This window comes from Poromitra crassiceps, assembly GCF_964638095.1.
Source record: "Poromitra crassiceps genome assembly, chromosome: 12".
NCBI lineage: Eukaryota > Metazoa > Chordata > Actinopteri > Beryciformes > Melamphaidae > Poromitra > Poromitra crassiceps.
Window position 1 is genome coordinate 23260168 of NC_139632.1, and position 19587 is coordinate 23279754.

At 42.6% G+C, this 19587-nt stretch overlaps 2 protein-coding genes across 2 annotated transcripts; one reads left to right on the top strand and one right to left on the bottom strand.

The window, feature by feature from the left end:
• Positions 1-379: 379 nt before the first annotated feature.
• Positions 380-5956, bottom strand: lnp1 (leukemia NUP98 fusion partner 1; the record flags this gene model as incomplete). The annotated part of the gene is made up of 4 exons (XM_083647279.1): positions 380-487; positions 2144-2239; positions 2472-2723; positions 5771-5956. 4 exons carry the CDS (start codon positions 5954-5956, stop codon positions 380-382), a joined length of 642 nt encoding a protein of 213 aa, XP_083503405.1.
• Positions 5957-7631: 1675 nt separating this feature from the next.
• tomm70a (translocase of outer mitochondrial membrane 70 homolog A) lies at positions 7632-17964 on the top strand. The gene is made up of 12 exons (XM_083647159.1): positions 7632-7923; positions 9071-9244; positions 9433-9559; positions 9687-9796; positions 10183-10331; positions 12963-13170; positions 13545-13679; positions 15143-15250; positions 15402-15518; positions 15653-15750; positions 16734-16856; positions 16940-17964. The coding sequence occupies exons 1-12, from the start codon at positions 7687-7689 to the stop codon at positions 17091-17093; spliced, it is 1740 nt and encodes a 579-aa protein (XP_083503285.1). The 5' UTR covers positions 7632-7686; the 3' UTR covers positions 17094-17964.
• The last annotated feature ends 1623 nt before the right edge of the window (positions 17965-19587 follow it).

Genomic DNA, 19587 nt, shown 5'->3' on the forward strand with positions numbered 1-19587 from the left:
ACGTATAGTATACACTGTCTGGGTGAGGCTGTGTTACAATTGGGATTAGTAGGATTAGGGTTACACTGAAGTAAAAATCACATCATCTGAAGAGATGCAGCAAATAGGCAAGTGACATTTTGTTGAACAACTACTTTGTCACCTGATATTGGACTATCTTAATAAAGTGCCAAAGACAGAGGTGAAGTGTGCAACCCAAGAAGAAAGAAAAACACGTGTTTGTGCATGATCTTCTACCCTCATATGTTGACCAAGGAGTAAGGGTGCAAGGGTCCGTACAGAAGGATGGCAGGGTGAGGGGTGAGAGGGGTGAGGGGTGTGGGGGGGGGGGGGGGGGGGGGGTTGAAGTGGAAGATGGAAGTACAGCAGGAGCAGCACATCACGGGACTTTGGTGCGGGCCGAGGGCCAGTAGAGGGGCTCCGGCATGGACACGTGGACACGGCATGTGGGACATGTCTTTTTCTTCCATAACCACTGCTCCATGCACTGAAACACATTTTAGAGGAGATTAGTACATGCATGTAGTGCTGCCGCTGCTGGAGTTTTGTAGAGCAGTGTCACCCAAATGTCCCACATTGTATTATAATCAAGACTGAAAGATACAGTTACAGTGCCAGATGTAACTAATGAAGCTGGTTTATAATCTGTGTGGTATTGATTTTCTTTCCTGATGCCAGTAGCCAATTTCCAACATGCTGACCTATAATAAGGATACATAGCACAGCAGGATCAGCACTCACCCCTGACCTGAGCCATCACTCAGTTGTCACATGCCTTTTAATGTACAGTATTTTACAAAGGCTCTATGTTGAATTGAGTGACAGAGTCCAGAGCAATTCTCTCTGGTTGAAAAGTCATAATCCAGGTAAAACCCCAACATGATCAATGCCCTTGTTAATTTATTCCCTTGTTTATGTATGCTTATAATGTAGAACACAAAAACACAAAATGCATGGGCTTCAGCTATCATACAAATAAAGTAATCAAAATTATTAAAAAATGCCTCCAAACCTTGAATTTGACTTACAGTCCAGAGAAACACACAAGCAGGTCACATCACAGCAATTTAGAATGGTCTGATCACTTTCCGCATGGTAACTTGAAAATATCCCACTTGTGTGATATTTCAAACCTTTCAATGAATGTAACCAGAAAGATATTAGTCAATGAACAACTGAAACTAAGATTACATGACCAATGAACAACTTAAAGATTTATTGTGACATTCTTGTTGTCTACAGCACTCTCTCGCTTGCCAGACTTCCCTCCCTGCCGCTGCCGGAGCAAGCGAGACTAACAGCACAGTAAATATAACGCTTGTGAAAGTTAAATATTTTTTTGCATATTGTATATGAAAATGGGTAAGGTTATTATGATACAGAGGCACATGTTAATTGCCAGTGTTTAAGTAGCATACATATACATTTGAATGCAGCAGGTAAATACAAGCTATTAAGCAGAAGTTGTTGCATAAAAGGTGGCAAGTACAAATTATGGTGAGTGACACTGAACAGAAAGAACCGGTGATGAGAGTTGATTTTGATTTTCATCATAAACACCAGCTGAGATAAGCCTAGTGCTGGATCCAGAACAGAATTTTACAGTCTAGGCCTTGAGGTGGAAATGGCTTAAATATATAGCTTAGTTTGAAATGTTCAAATAAGATCCTTATGTTCGGTCCATGGATGCAAATCTGCCCCTTCCAAACTGTACACATCAGTGGTGTGAGTATCAGATGCTCCCACAGTGTGATATCAGCGGTGCCTCCTCAGAGACAGCTGGCGGAGGGGTTGCTGGTTCTCCTGCTCCTTGAAGAAGGGCTCGTCCGCTGACTTCCTCCTTTCATCCAAACGTCTTCCCATCTCAACGGGCGGAGCCAGCTCTGACCTCCGAGCCGCCTTGCACCCCCACCAACCAGAGACCACATGTGAGTGTCAAGTCCTCAAGACGGGGGAAGAGCTACTAGAGGGCTCCATGCTTCAATAGCCAGGGATTGGATTGGAGATGTGTTCTCATACCAGCTCAGATCATTCAGTTTCAGGAATGAATCTGATTTCTCACATGCTGAGGATTGATGGAGCAGTACATACACAATGTGGAATAGACATGCAAGGGATCCATCTACTGTATGAAAAGACTTACCTCTTTGTGGAAGCGGTGTGTGCACTGCAGCTCTTGAACTCCTCCACTGCGCCGCATGTCCTCATGACAGATGAGACACAGGTTGTCAGCATCATTCTGTAAAACAAATGAACAAGGATGACCTTATGTCATCAACATTTATTTGATGAAATGAAATGAAATTTTAATGTTATAAAAAAATAAAGCAATGCAGCAGACATCACCATGGCCGGGTCATGGAACAATTGTGAATAAGAAAACATTTTGAAGTCTGCTTTAAAAACAACGAACACCTGGATCACTCATCACAGTGTGCCCCATAGTGACAGGTGTATCACTCACTCCTTACCAGAGACATGGCCTTCTTGTCACGGAAACAGAGTCTCTTCTCAAAGGACTCTGTGAGCTCTGGGATGGTGCTGATGCGGCTCTCTGGAATGGCTGCCTTGGAGCGGCTGTTGTCATCTGAGGAGGCGCGGCGGGCCCTGCAGTGAGGCCGCACCTCACTCTTCTCCTCCCTGCTTTTGCTGTGGGTGTGGATGGGGGCGGGAGCCATCATCGCAGCATGGAGCCTGTTCAACTTCATGGCATTTAACTGTGACTGAGGACCATACAGAGGGGATAACAAGTGCCAGTTACACAACATTGGAACTTGCAACTTGTCCACACTGATTAACATCTCCACAAATGAGAAGGGGTCTCACACAGCTTCTCACAGGGGGCTCCAGGATGAAGTGACTGAGGGGGCAGTTAAAAATGGCGAGGGGACAATTCTTTTTGTATAAAACAGTAGGTTATCAGCACTGTGTGCCAAGTTTTTCTAGTCATAAATCTGTAATAAACATTGTGTTTTGATTAAGGCATTCAAATGTAGAAAGTTTAGAGTGTATAAGGGCTTATTAGAACATTAAGTTTGAATTTATATGATGGCCATCCCCATGCTCAATTATGTCAATTAAGTTGCTGCAGCAAATTTTGGGTTGATACCATTTGTTGTTGTACCAAATTGTTAGAAAAATCCATCTAAAATACCACATTAACACCAAGACAAGAGGAACACCATAGAAAAAAATCATGTTGTGATTTGGTATTAAAAAAAAACTTTTGACATTTGGAGATTTCTGTAAGAAATGCATTTTTCTGTGACTGGGTGGTGAGCACTTCTGTTCTGGGAATTGTTGAAAAAATGGTCTCACTACAATCAAATGGTTATTATGGGAACTAACATCATCACACATGAATACAATTGGGCTCATTGAATCCACAAGAGTCTTAGCTTTCCAGTCATACCAGATCTATGCAATTCCAAGTTTAGGGACCCCAGTGTGCAGAAATATTCAAATAGAATAGGGCAGGCCAAAATAACACATTTATACTGCATGCAAAAAACTGCATGGTTTCTGCCAAAACCCACATGAGATTAGCATAAAGTGGGCATGTCTGTATATGGGAGTCTCGTGGGTACCCAGAGAACCCATTCTCATTCAGATATCTTGAGGTGAGAGGTCACGGGACCCTTTGAAAATAGCCATGCCAGTTTCCCTCGCCAAAATTGTGCCTAAATTTGGAGCATTATTTCACCCCCTTCCAAAACAAGCTAGCATGACATGGTTGAGACCAATGGATGCCATAGGTCTAGACTCTAGTTAGTTTCATGATACCAGACAGTGCATTCACTCTACAGTAGCTTTAAAAATGAGCCTGCTAGAGCCTCTGAAAGACAGTAATGTTGCGGCACGAGGAGTAGAAGCGGTGTCAAGCTGGGGTGACAGCAAATACAACTGAGGGGGCAAAGCCCGCTAGCCCCCCCCCCCCACCACACACACACACAACCCCGTGGCGCCAGGCCCGTGCTGAGCCTTGTGTGTCAATGGGGTTAATCACTTATTATATCCTTAAGTAACACGTTTACAAAGCACCCAGCTAATTATAGGAGCATGACCTCTTGACTCAAGCAAGTCAGTTCATTGGTTCTTTACAACTATAATCTGATTATTATGTTTTTGGAAAGCTTTTTGCAAAACAGGTACAGTCTAAGCAGCACTTTTCTCTGCCAGCAAATTCAGTATTGGGCTACCAAAGCCTACTGAACGAATACCTTGACTTTGATGAAGACATGCAGAACAGTTCCTCTACAAGAAAGCCAATAAATTGGTGGTTGGTCTATGAGCGTGGTAAACATCAAACATTAAGCACACATCTAAAATGTCCCATACATGATGCATTTAGTGACTGAGAAGACTACCGGTATATTACATACCATCATCATGATCGTCTAACCATGTTGGCGGAAGAAAATGGCCGTCACACAGTGAAATCCCTCTACTATTCCACTGAGCTTCCACAATAAAGATGCTTGACTTGGGATAACAAATATAAATGCTATGTTCCATAGCCCCTACCATTTTATATGTTTGTATATTTCAGTATTTCCCTTCCCAGCTGCTTTTGATGCTCTGATTCAACAGGGGGTGAATGCAGGAAAAAACATACATCAGCATCTTTAAGGAATAGATGGGCCAAAACCATGTAAGGAAACACTCCTCATACAATTACACAGGCATCAGAAACCCTGAATCTGCTGCATGCAAAGAGTAAAGACTGAAGTAATTGTCTTGTCAGTGACGCAGGTGCTGGGGAATTCCACATTTTGTTGGTGAAATGAAAACAGAAATTTTCAACTGTCAGAATTTTTTAAAGTCAAGTAGACAAGTTCTGCTCTGCTACCCTCTGAACTCCCGGAGGAGGGAGGCAAGCGAAAACACAATTTCCTTACGGGAATGAAAAACTCACTATTTCATAGAATGCTGCATGTTCTCTATTTTTAGACCTCTGGCAAGCAAGAAGTCCATGGTTTAAAAGACAACATAAATTTCAATGAGACAATATGATTTCCTATATTAACATTAATTTGAGCTGTAGACAGTACCCAGTAACTAATACCTCTACAAGATACATATCACAGCGCAAATGAAGAGATACAACAAGACCAGATTAAAAACCAGGTCTGTATTCATTTGAAAACTTCCCATCAGTGTTTTTACCAAGTCAAGCCAGTTGAAGAAACAGTTGCAGCGTGCACAATTACAACAGCATGCACAATTACAACAGCATGCACAATTACAACAGCGTGCACAATTACAACAAACACACGCAGGACATTAAACTCAAGTTCCCAGTTACACAAGTATAGAATCGATTGTAACCAGTTAATTTTAAGCAATAAATGTGTGGGTGTGCACTTGTCAGGTGTGTGCGTCATATGCGTACATCAGCAGACATTGATGTGAAATTGGTCTGGGTAGCTACTAGCTAACAGGTCAGGAAAACCTATTATCAAACTCTATAATAGACCTACATGTCTGCAATAATACACACATTACTCCACTGTTATTCTCTGCCTTTATAAGAGCATACTTATATATTTCTTATTCAACCTTCTTTTATTTTTGACTATAGCTACACTAACATAAACACACTTTTCACTCTGTGGTCAGACATTGTGGAATAAACAGATTCTGCTAATTGGACAAAAATGATTTGTCATGTCTTGTTTGCATTATATTTCAATGCAAATATATTGCATACATATATTAGTCCAAAAAGACGTACACATCTACTAAACACTGCAGATTGCCAGATTCTTACCTCACAGGGGAGTGATGCTCTTCGATCAACTTGTGTCTTTGTTGGTCTTCTGAAGCTACGTTTCCTTTCTCTGGAGTGTCCAGTTTCTGCTCCATGACCCCAGTAACTACTCATCCATTTTGTGAAGTTACCATCATCATCATCCTCATTGTCCATAATGATAGCAGGCAGGAGCCTGAGAGACATGATGGAGCTGCTTGGGTCCAGGTACAAGAGATGCAGTCTGACCCCTGCTGAGTGGTGCTGAGGGGGGAGGCAAAGCTAAGCGGACCTGGTCAGGTCAGCTGGTCCCCTACACTGCACTACCCCACAAGGCAAAGGTAACTTACTTTAATTCGATTCCTCTGGTGCCTAAGCACAGCTGGTGTAGTTATGTTATTCTTGGATGATCCAAAAATAAACTGCAGAGCTTTTGCTCTCAAGTCTTTAAATAAGTGAATCCCCTATAATCTATTTAACCTTGCTGATAGAAAGTAAGAATGGAAGTGATGGGAATAAACAGGGAGGCGGGAGTCAGGAAAGGATAGCTAGTATTTTGGTAGTGGGTGGGGGTTGTGACTGACTGCTGCTTTTCATCTTTCCATTACAGTCATGAGCCTGGGGGTAGACCACTGAAACTCCAATTTCCCCATACTTTCCACTCACTGAGTCCATCAAACCTGTCAATAATTATGGAGTGCAGGCCAACTCTGTCTGTCCCTGTTTGTTGTGAGCCTGAGGCTCGTGCGATACAGGACAGAGAGGGACTGTAGCTTTTCACAGTGGGTACCACGCACTCCATGTTGTATTTTTTCGTTGCTTTGCTTCTCCCTGTTCAATTGTTGTAAACAAACAAACAAACAAACAAACAAAAAAGCAAGCAGTGCTCCTAATATTTAAAAATTCTTTATCAAATTTGAAAAGTATAATTCTATGTTCTTCTCATACATGAGAAGTGTAATGCACAGATTCAGCAACTGGAAAAGTAACAGTAGCACAAATTGGAACTGAAATATCTGGGCATATATAGCACAATATTGGATCATGAGGTTGTGTGTCCCACCTGTTGTGGAACTAAAGCACATTCAGCTGATCTGTGGTCAGTTCAGTGGTCTGACCTTCCATCAGCTACATGAGCATCAACGTTACTACGGCTTGTCAGAATTTCAGGCCTGAGCCCAGCCCCGGCCCTGCCCCCCTTCCCCCGAACCTTATGTGTTTGCTCAATTTCGAATAGCCTTAAGCCTATCAAATCAACACTATACAAAAAAGTACATTAAAACACTTTGAACACCACAATGTGCCAGTTCAAACATTAAAAAACAAAACAAAGCAAACAACAGACAGGCCCGGGCCTGGCCCCTGGCCCTAGCTAGTGTTGTGAAAGAGGAGGGCCTCAGGCCAGAATGCAGGGCTGTATGTAGATGTGTAGTCTCACGTAGATAGATATCATCTACGGCTGGCACTGCGAGACTAGTACAGTAGATGTGAGCTTGGGGGGAGACGCATTGTGCCTATTGTACACTGGGGGGAGTCCTTATACAGTTCAAGCATCAAGCATGTCCTTCATCCTTCAGACAAGAGAAACATGAAGCGGATGTTCTTACTGCACAACAGGGAAATCCACTTGCTAATCTTAGGATGAAAGTGATATTTTATTCATTTATTATGTAACATTTTCTTGTTTGGGAAGTAGTTTCAGGTGCGCTTTGGATAGGGATTCGCCTATGGGCGTGTTCTGTACTTAGGGGGCGTGCTCTGTAGGGCAGCAGGAAGTGGAACTCACCCGCCAGTATCCCATGAGTCCGCGGGGTGTTTCTGTGACCTCGCTCGCAAAAAGAGTAGAAGAAGTGGAGCCACTGGAGCGTGTCTGGCGCAGGAGTCTGGTGGTGTAGCAGGTCAGGTGCTAGCAGAGCTAAACCGTTGCGTGGTTGGTCATGGCTGCTTCAAAGCCGGTCGACCCGCAGTCCGGGACTGGACTACCACGCTGGCAGCTAGCCCTGCTCATCGGGACTCCCATAGTTCTGGGAGTAGGGGCGGTTTACCTGTGGAACCGTAGTAGAACGAAGGAAAGACGAGGGAAAGGAACCGGGGAGAGGAAAACTCCAGAAGGCAGCGCAAGCCCCGTGCAGGGCCAAGACGGCGCGGCCGGAGCCCGGGAGCAGGAGAACATGGTACCGCTTCATACTAGAGACACTACACACTAACTAATAGACTGTTAACCTGACATGTCTATTCCTACATTGGCGTTGTCTGCCTTTGTGCAGAGCGTACAGTTACCGTTTTCTGACTAATGTGTTTAAGTCAAGGGCACCCAACTGTCAGTCAGCTAGCATGGTTAACCATTGCTGGATTAGCTGATGTTAGCTCGTAAGAGAGCGTAGCCTGGTTCAAAATGTCCACCTCAGAACATTGAGTCATGACGAAGTGTTTGAGTTGAACTGGCAGGTGACACCAGCCCTCGGGAATAACACTAGGGATAACGCTCTAGTTCTAACTTGGAATTGGGTCATTTTTGATGTTTTTTTCAAGCATTTAGCTAGCAAGATAGAGCAGAGGGGGCGGGGTTGGTCACTGTGGCTATCTGAAATAATGTAAATAACGGTAACGACAACCACATGTATACTAATATATTCCAAAATGCGTTTATGGACAACATTTGCATTTATTTCCTGCATGGTTAATGTGCAATACCAAACAGATAAGTTACCAAAGTGCGCAATAAACGTTACCCAACTGACTTGTCCATGAAACTAGAGTTCAAGGCTCTGCCTCTTGAGTGTTTTTCGCCAATATTTTGCTCAAAAGCTACAGTAGGGCTATAATTGACAGAATGCTACCCAGTCGCTATTGTTGAGGTAGTTAGTGACAGGTAAATTGCTAGTAATAGAACTTGCTTTGTGTGCATTTTTTTGGTCTTGTTTTCTCGTCCAGTCGCACCTGATATTAAGTGCATGCATGTCCAGTCTGAGGCGCATCCACTTGAATAATTAATTATTCCTAAAAGGTAACATGTAAGAAAAGTATTCCCTATTAATCCACAACTGTTGAGAATTTCTGTACTGGAATATTGTAGCGATTATCTGTTGTATCAGTAGCATTATGTGTAGACACTAGACATGTTTGCATATGCTTTCTTACTGTATTGGGCTTTCTGATTTCAGTGGCCTTTAATCCTTTGTACTAGCTATGTTTGCAGAAGATGCAGGACACTTAAATATGTGGAGACAGTTTAATGGCTTTTCAGTCCATGAAAAGGTCCCTTGAGGCCCACAGAGGTTACCACACAAAAAAACTGTGCATTTTCCATCTCTCATTTAGAGCCCTCTGGACCGGGCACAGGCAGCAAAGAACAAGGGCAACAAGTACTTCAAGGCTGGCAAGTATGAGCAGGCCATCCACTGCTACACAGAGGCTATTGCCCTCTGCCCCACAGAGCAAAAGGCTGATTTGTCAACCTTTTACCAGAACAGAGCAGCAGCCTACGAGCAGCAGGTTAGCACCACCGTCACAGAAAATGTGTTCAGATTATTTAAAATGTACTGATACCCGATAGTAATGTGAAAAGCAACATGTTGATATGAAATAATTTTGAATGGCAGAATTGAAGTACGGGTGAAACGATATATACATGCTGTATATCAAACATGTATTTTGTAGTAAGATAAGACATATCATTTCAGATGAAGTGGTTAGAGGTGGTGCAGGACTGCTCTCAGGCTGTGCAGCTGAACCCACGCTATATCAAGGCCCTGTTCAGGAGGGCTAAAGCTCTGGAGAGACTAGACAACAAGAAGGAGTGTCTGGAAGGTGAGACTCAACTCTTCTTTTCAAAGCTGATCTTAAAATGTGATGTTGCCCTACCCTAATTGTGATTGCCACAGTGAGGATCAAGGTCCAGGATATTACTATTTGTGTACACCCTGTGTTGCTCTAGATGTCACGGCAGTCTGTATTCTCGAGGCCTTCCAGAACCAACAGAGCATGTTGCTAGCAGACAAGGTACTGAAGCTGCTTGGAAAAGAGAAGGCCAAAGAGAAATACAAGGTATTTGCACACTTTTACACCTTTTTAATGACATTTGTTTGTATTTTATCTCCCTGAAATTCACACAAAATAAAGAGAGTCCCGCACACTGTCCAAACTTGCAAAATTATAAATTTAATATTGTAACGTTTCGGTCTCAGACCTTTCTCAAACCTGAGACCGAAACGTTACAATATTAAATTTATAATTTTGCAAGTTTGGACAGTGTGCGGCACTCTCTTTATTTTGTGTGAATTATATCCTTGTCCTACGCACCTGCCCCGTAAGAGAGATGTGCTGAGTTTTCCTTTGAATCTCCCTGAAATTGTCACGGTTAACGTTTTTGTTTGTTTTCTTGCTTGTATGTGTGTCCCCCCCCCCCCCCCCCCCCCCCAACTGTCCCGTAGAATCGTGAACCACTGATGCCTTCTCCTCAGTTCATCAAGTCCTACTTTAGCTCATTCACTGATGACATCATCTCCCAGCCCCTGCAGAAGGGAGAGAAGAAAGATGAAGACAAGGACAACGAGGGCGAGGCAGCTGAGGTCACTGAGAGGTCAGAGAATATATATTACTAGGGATCTCGCGTGCTCGATTCCTAGGCTCGTCCGTCCTGCGAGCTTCCCCTGCAGCTCGCCAAGCTGGCCCTGCAGCTCGCATTCGCAGCTCGGCCGCTGCGCGACCTTGCCCGCAACTCGGCTGCTGTGTGGCCAATGAGACAACCATCACTGATGATGTCAGATTTATGACATCGTCAGTGATGATGTCACAGTGGCATTTATGACATCACCGATTATGTCACAGTGGGATTTATGACATCACGGATGATGTCACAGTGCGATTTATGACATCACGGTTCATGAGTTGTGTGGGTTATTCCTTAAAGTCGAACTGAACCCGTTCGTCATGTGCATATGAGTCCGTTTCAGACTGAAAACATAGTTTGTCTAAGATGACAGGTTGAGAGGCGGGTCATACTATCATGTTGATGATTTTATTTGACAATTCTGGGGACTGGATTGGGCTTTGGCCAATCCTGGCGTGTTCCGCCTCCAAATCGAGTGGGATTCAGTGTGTTGTGGCGCTCCCCTCGGGAAGAGCCTTTTGACGGCTGAGTGGAGCTCAGCGAGCCGCAGGCAGCCAGCTGCCTTCGTGTTGCCGAGCGGAGAGTGCAGCACGTCGGCCTGGAATCTCCGAAGTGCGACCCCTGACAACCAAGCTCTCGGATGCGTGCGCCATTATCGCTGCTGTAAATACGATATCCCTGGAATGCGAGTTTTAACGAGCCAGTTACATTTCTTTGCATTCTTAGAGATTATAGTTTTTGTTTTTTGTTCATGTTTCTAACAATTGGCCATGTTAGTAGTTAGTTTATGGGATAGGAATTCTGCCAGATGACAGGCACTAGGCGCCATTTTCTACTTCATTTGGAAGAGAAAGATTTGATTGACAGCTGCATGTCGTGATATGATTGGTTGAAATGGGGCAGAAATTTGATAGTACTAGCCGGTGATGTCAGCAAACTGTACATTACTGTTATCAATGAAATCTTGAAAAATGAACTTTTGATGTGAAAATGTGTTAAAAACTAAATAAATTAGATTGCTGTGATTTTCTTTGCATACATTATTAAATAGGTGCACTGCATACCCAGGTATTCGAACTAAAAGAAAATAAGTCATTTTTGGGTTCAGCTAGACTTTAACCTGCCTGCCAAAAATAAGTTACAATTGTGATTAAAGCATAGTGAAACAAACAAGAACTATTCTTAAACTGGGCAACCTACAGGAACTGACCGTATAATGGAATCAGGGGCAAACCTGGGCTCAAAATCAAAATTACCATTATCATGTCTATGGGGCGGCTGTGGCTCAGGAGGTAGAGCGGGTCGTCCACTAACCAGAAGGTCGGTGGTTCAATTCCCGGCTTTTCCAGTCCGTATGTCGAAGTGTCCCTGCCTGGGCAAGACACTGAACCCCAAATTGCTCCCGATGGCTGTGCTAGCACCCTGCGTGGCAGCTTGCCGCCTTCGGTGTGTGAATGGGTGAATGTAGGCACATTGTAAAGCGCTTTGGATAAAAGCGCTATATAAATGCAGTCCATTTACCATTTTACCATGTCTACAAAACGGTCATGGTGTAATAAGCGGTGGTTTTCTTATCTACTCATCTCTATTGTTCCCCATAAAGATTGCGTCATTCAGAATTGATTCAGTGCTCTCTGGGTGCTGCAGAGATTGCAAATAGTCTTCTACTGGTAGGTGACTGTGCTGTTACCCATAGAGTACAGTCACCTAACTGTAACACCTTTTAATCACTGTTCATCAGAACTTTGATGATTGATAATAGTGCTTTTCACACTACCCTTAGCCTGGGTTAAGTGAGTCTCTTAGCCTAGGGCTAAGCGAGCTATCCAGGCAATGAAAGCTTTCACACTTGCACATTCCTGGAACATTCCAAAATGGGCTAACCCCGACTTCAGCCTGGGAGTAGCTGGCCCTGCTCTGGAGCAGGGTTAGTCCCGACTTTTCAGGGTTAACCCCGACTTTACATCTAAACACAGGGCTAAACGTTGTCAGTGTCAAATGGTGCCATAGACTGTATCTGGCAGCACTGGTTCCAACAGCCCTGGGTTCTATAACCCTGGGCTAGTAGAACTGCAGTGTGAATCGCATAGCCCAGGGTTTAGGTTAACCCGGGTTAACAAATGTGTGTAAAAAGGGGCTAAGTTAGCCCTATTCTTAGCCCAGGGCTACAATAGCCCTGGGCTAAGATCATGCTGTGTGAAAAGCCCTAATATCACTACTTGTGTTGTGATTTTATGCTATGTAATTCTTGTTTTTAATATATTGTTCTCTTTGATATTTTAACCTATGTAATGTAAAGCGTCTGAGTTTTTAGAAAAGCACTAAATAAATTAAATGTATTATTATTATTGTTATGCCTGCCCTCCATCATATATTTCTTTGTACAGGTGCAGTTTGTTATTGGAAAGATACAGGCACACCTGGCATTCGAAAACGACTAAACTCAACTCTTATTAGGCTCGAGACTCCCTCAGCTTTGTGCCTTGGCACCGTGCGATACTCTGAAAGATACAACAGTCTCACTTATTCTGTTGTCGTGTTACTCTCGAAAATCACCTGTTGGATCAACACTTTTTCTCATCTGGTCCCTTCCTCCCATAGCTCTGGCTACCTGAAAGCCAAGCAGTACATGGAGGAGGAGAACTATGACAAAATCATCAGTGAATGCACCAAGGAGATTGACTCCGGTGGACGATACACTGCAGAGGCGCTGTTGCTGCGCGCCACATTCTACCTGCTGATCGGCAACGCTACCGCCGCTCAGCCTGATCTGGACCGAGTAATCAACATGCAGGATGCCACTGTGAAGGTACCGAGTCGACCATCTGTTTTATACGCCTATACTTAGCCGAGATTGTCCAGGCAATTAAGCTGCTCAAATAGTTCATTAGTAAGAGTACAAGGCAGTGCCACCACCACGAGGTGGTGCCCACTCATTGCCCACAAGCTCATCTCTCTTGATAGAATCCTAATTGAATTAAAGACTGACTGCTACATGCTTCTGGTTGCTGTGAGAGAGGGGAGCACGATTCTGTCAGTTTTCTCTGAGTAGAGACAGTTGAGTAGAGAGTGTGCTGTGAAATCCAGGCGGGCATTCAAATGCCTCCACGAATCCTTAATTAATTAAATGCTCACCTTTTCCTCACTCTTTCTTTCTTTGCCTCTCTCTCTTTGCCTTCACAGCTCCGGGCCAATGCTTTGATCAAGCGTGGCAGCATGTACATGCAGCAGCAACAGCCTATGATGTCCACACAAGATTTTAACATGGCAGCTGAGATTGACACGCGCAACGCTGATGTCTACCATCACCGGGGACAGGTACAGCCTTTGGTTTCATTTACACACATTTGTGTTGACTGGTTGATTTTCAGTGAGCAACTATTAACTGAATAGGTGCTTTTGGACCAAACAATTCTGGGGAGGTTCCCCGAGAATTACATATCTTCAAGGGCTTTTTTTCTGGCTGCATTCGCACTGCCAATAGGAACCATAGGAACGCTGAAGTGAGGCCGGTGGTTAGCAGGCTAACCGCTACTAGTAGCTTCACAGCAAAGCAAGTGAGAGTTCATGGGGGATTGATACTACTTTGGCTAACAATTAGCTAGCTAATGTTAGCGCAAAAAAGTTAACATTAGTGATGATATTATGGTAATATCATCTCTAATGTTAACTTGAATCACTAATACCGCCTCAGACATTTCTAGAAATTCGACCAATCAACGTACACTTACATCTGGACCACTAAAGGTTTCCTCTTGTGCTGGGAAAGCACCTACTCTAAAGTAGGAGCTAAAAAGTGAATGTATTGTTTTTTTGGAACAAAGCATAAATTAGGGGACCAACACAGATTTTCGGTGGAATGTAATGGTACTAAGTTAAAGGAAAATGTTGTGTAATGTATCTGGGAAGTCAATTGGATCAGTGTATGACAAGTGAGGCTATGGCCCTCTCTGTCATTGGGAAAATCCACTCAAGGACAAAGTATTTGATGAGAATATCTAAGTTCCTTGACAAGAAGACCATGAGGCTTTTAGCTATGTCTTTAATTCAATGTCACTATGACTACACTTGTATATCCTGGTACAGTGGTTTAACTAAAACATCAAAAGACAGGCTTCAAAAAGCTCAAAACAAACTAATGAGGGTTATCCTTAACCTCAGTCCAAGAACACACATTAGTCCAATTAATTTTAAAAAGTTGAATTGGCTCCCTGTTGAAAGTAGAGTTCAACAATAAAACTCATGGTTTATAAAATATTGCATGCCCTTTGTCCAAATTACTTTACTAAGTACTTTCAGTTTCCTCCTGCTGAGTAAGCTAGAGTAACGTGCTGAGCCTTTCGTTGAAATGGTTTTTGAACTTGTGTTGCTTGTACCTCTTGTTTATTTGTATTTCTTGATTGATCTGTATTGTTTATTTGATGTTATGTGTTACTGTATGTCCTGTATTTAAGACCAGGGACCATGTTGGAAATAAGTGTCCGCACTTTCACATGTTTATCCCTTGGATTTTGTTGTCTTTTATATCATAATCAAATCAAATCAAAGTCCCTCTAAACGGCGTTCTAAGAACTACGATAGTTCCTAGTTCCTGCGGTGCGAAGAAAAAAAAATGTTGTCGGAGTTCCTCCAACTGTTCATAGAACTATGAAAACGTTCCTGCGGTACTCATGTTTGAATGGCATGTTGGAATGCTGTTATAAAATATGAAGCTGGTCACGTGACGCTGGACACATTTCAGGATACCGCATAATGATGATACATGATGCATTTCCTTTCAGCTGAAGATCCTGCTGGACCAGGTGGATGAGGCGGTGGGAGACTTCGATGAGTGCATTCTGCTCAGGCCCGACTCCGCCCTCGCCCAGGCACAGAAATGTTTTGCTCTTGTAAGTGAACAACATAAGACTCAAAAACAAGTTTGCCTTGCATTATGTTAATTGTGGAAATGTATAATTCACTGCAAATTGTCTCTGCCCGGTTTGGATTGATCTAAGTCACGATTAGCCAGCAAGTGTCTGTTGCTCTTGTGTTCTTCAGTATAGACAAGCATATACTGGAAACAACCCATCCCAAGTACAGACGGCCATGGATGGCTTTGAGGATGTGATCAGAAGGTTCCCAAGGTGTGCTGAAGGCTACGCGCTTTATGCACAGGTACACATGGAACAATTTATTTAATATATTTAGAAATGATCAGTGGTTGCTTCATATTCATTTAGTAATTTGTCTTAAGTGCTCTGAAAAGTAAGTAATCAGTTTTTTGTTATTACTTTCCCTGTTCTTTCCAGGCTTTGACTGATCAGCAACAGTTCGGGAAAGCAGATGAGATGTATGACAAGTGTATTGACCTGGAACCAGACAATGCGACCACATACGTCCACAAGGGGTAGCTGTTTTTGTCTTACTCAGTAGATATATTGTAACAATAACCAGTGGCGGCTGATGTCTCCTCCCCTCCCTCCCTCCGTCCGATGCATCTTTTGTTCAGTTTGTTTAATGTAGTTTGTGTTCTCTAGTTATTTCATATTTTCCCTTAGTTTTAGTTGATCAATTATTATTTAAACTTTTACTTTGGTGTATGACTCCTCTCATAATTACAACCCGGCTCAAGGTAATAACAAATAAGGGGGGGTCATACACCAAAATAAAAGATAAAACAACAATTTATTACCGTAACTAAAACTAGGGGAAAATAACACAAACTACATTAAACAAACTTAAACTTAACAAACTTGGTCTAAAGGTCTTAAGCCCAATGAGTGCACTGGGCCCAGGTGCACCCAATCAGCCTAACGACCCCAACACCAGGCTCCTGCAAGACAGGGCCAAGAGGTGGCATGGTGGCGCAGTGGTAGCGCTGTCACCTCACAGCAAGACGGTCCTGGTTTCTATTCCCGCCTGGGATGCTATGGGCTCTGAGGGTGTGTCCCCATCCCCATGTCCTAAGTGCCCACGGCCTAGGTGGGGTTGTCAAAATGGGCCTTTCTGTGTGGTGTTTGCATGTTCTCCCCGTGCTCCCCTGGGGTTTCCTCCAGATAGGAACCCCCTGTCCCCCTACTAAAAAAACATGCCGAAAAAAGACAGGGCCAGGAGAGTGGGAGGGTCATCACAAAAACTACACCACTCTCTCGCTGTTCACCACCATTCATATTTTTATAAGACGGTGGTGTGCATAGGGTCCACCCGGAAGGGGAGGGACTTTGGCTCTCTATTTTTCCTATCCATTCCTTGATGTGAAAAAGTTTGAGAACCACTGCTCTACTTGGAGGGAGTGGGCGGCGCCCTCTAGTGGCCAGCTGCCACTGACTATAACATCTGTGATTGACATGTGTAAGTCTGACAGTCAGTAATTGTTCCGTATTTGTCTAGTTTGTTGCAGCTTCAGTGGAAACAAGACCTCGACTTGGGTCTAGAGCTGATCAGTAAGGCAATTGAGATTGACAACAAATGTGACTTTGCCTATGAAACTATGGGAACCATTGAAGTACAGAGGTGAGATAAATGTTTTTAACCCGAACAACACATTATTATGGCTTCTTACACAGCTTTAAATAACCAGACTATTTTCCTTTCAGGGGCAATCTTGACAAGGCAATAGACATGTTCAACAAGGCAATTAACTTAGCCAAATCAGAGATGGAGATGGCCCATTTGTACTCCTTATGCGATGCGGCGTATGCCCAGACTGAAGTGGCCAGGAAGTATGGGCTCAAGCCTCCAACACTGTAACTTCTCCACCGATTGATCGCCAATCTTCATTGCTGAGCCTGACTGTGTTAAAGATGCAACTGTCTTGAGTTTTGTTTTTGTAAAAAAAAATGGGTACTGGATCAGAAAAGCAAAAAAATATATAGATATATCCCTAAATACATACAGTATATTGTGTTTACATTGCATTGAAGGGGTTTGCTACTTTGGGAATATTTGGTTTCTATTCATAATCAAGCCAAGGCTGTAATCCAAGCCTCCGATAGATTTGGGGAGGGGAAAAGGTCTTGACCACCACAGACCGTTGCACTTAATTCGAACGGAACACCGACCATTTTTATTGCTCATGTTTCTTGAGAAAGATATTGTCGTCCAGAGAGAAAAAGACAGATGAATGAAGATGTATACCCTTCTATCCACTAGTAATTTCCCAGTTCTATGCATAAGAAAAGAGAATTGAGATGTGCTCAGTCTGTTCAACCCATTATTGACTAATGCTTTTGTAACATTTAAAAAAATACTGTGAGAGCTTTATATAGTTCTAATGGACCGTTCACTTGTTAATTTATGTTGATCTCAAGAAGTGTTTTTGTCCGGCTGCTTCCATATTCTAACATTAATCATATGGCAAATGCAAGATTGAAATTATAGTCAAATGTGTAATGATGTCAGTGTTTGGTGTAATGCTGGAATTGATCACCTGGGGATAAGGGTACACGAAGAGGTTCAGTTTAAAGTTTAGGATTCTTTTTGATTGCCTGTTTTTCTTTTTATATATTCTGTACAGCATGTGATATTTCTCTTTATAAATAAATGTTAATGCAATGCTTGTGCTGAAGTCAGAATCTGGTTGTTAGGGAAGCCCTACCTATAAATGAGACTTTGGACATTACACATTTGTTTGGCATATCTTTCACACTGTAGACAACTTTGTTTTTAGTTGGGAGATTTTATTTTCTTTGGATTGCCTCTAGCATCAGGAGATGTCAAAAGGCATCAGTTATTCAGTGTTTTTTTTCCTTCGCTCACTTGAATTGATAAGTCATGTTTGTTTTTTATTTCAATATTTTTGTTTTTCATGCTATTGTTCAGAATGTCCTTTTGACATTGTGCTTTAGTCTTAAGACAGTGGTTTAAAATGTTTTTTTCCCTAAGGGAGGCTCATATTCAAAATAAACTTTCTCACAACCCAAGCCTTGTTGTTAGCCTGAATGCAGCCCTATGCATCTCTTTTTGTTTGAGCCAGGTGAAACTGGAATGATTTGGTTCTCTGGTAAAGGCAACACACTCGTGTAAAGAAAATCCGTCCACACTTCTGAATGTTTGTACATTTAGAGCGTCTTCATCATTTTACAATGCTGTTAATTCAAGATAATTGGACATAGATTTGTGAAATGCTGCAGTTTCCCTGTGACTTTCATACATACAGCATTAATGATGGTTATATTTTGCTGATTGTGTGGCAATACCAAAGAACCAAATGATGCATTCCAGCTTCAGCAGGTGTTAAGATGACAACTCGGTTCAAAACTCGACCTGAAAGTTACAGGAAGAGACGGGAGGAGTTCACCTTAAACAAATTTGACTATGTTCAGAAGAAACACTAATGTTTATCCAAGAGATGTATAATGACCAAAGTGTGTGGGGGGGGGGGGGGGGGGGGGGATCCTAATAAAGTTATAATTCCTGAAAAACTTAACTTTTCTTGCAAATTTCATCTAGACAGTTTTATAATCTGAAACTTCCTCTTAAAGCACAGAAACCTCTTGGTGATCTGGCGACTTCATTATGGTTAGCATTAGCAACCTTTCCTGTAACCTTTATTTTTCTCAGACTGAGCCTGCATTTGTCAGCACTTTCCCAGTAACACCCTGCTTCACAGTTGCACAGTGCTGCCCAGTACAACCACAGTCTACCACTGACTCTTGACCACTGAGCTTTATTTGTGCCTAGATTTTTCCAGCCAGTCTGGGTTTTAACTTGGCGCACGTCTGCTGCTTTAACCTCTAGCTTTTACTGACTTGTAGACAAGTATTTCACTTTCAGTAACAAGACTAAACTAGAATATCAGCATTTTCCATGTCTCACCTAAAATGAGGAATAAGGCAAGGTTTGCCCAATTTTGTTTGCTAGTTGCCCATTTGTTTACGGATTATCTCAAAACAATTGAATGGGGAGAAATCTGTATTAAGAGATCAAATAAAATTACACTTTATTAATCCCCTTGGGAAATTCTGCAGCAACTGGCAGAACAATGCAAATAATACTCATAACAAATCTATATGCAGTGTACATATCAGTGTCAGTGTTGGTATACAATGTTGGTAGCCTACACTATCTGTCAGTTTGCAGCTGGTGATTATATCACATTCCTCTTGCAATCAGTCTCCAAAGCATCTGATTTATTTGAATACCTCAATCTCAAGATGTTAACACTGGTAAGGAGGACGCAAAGTTTTAGTCGAGGATCAATGAACTGATGTTCTATCAATTGTAATCCCATCACCAAGAACCC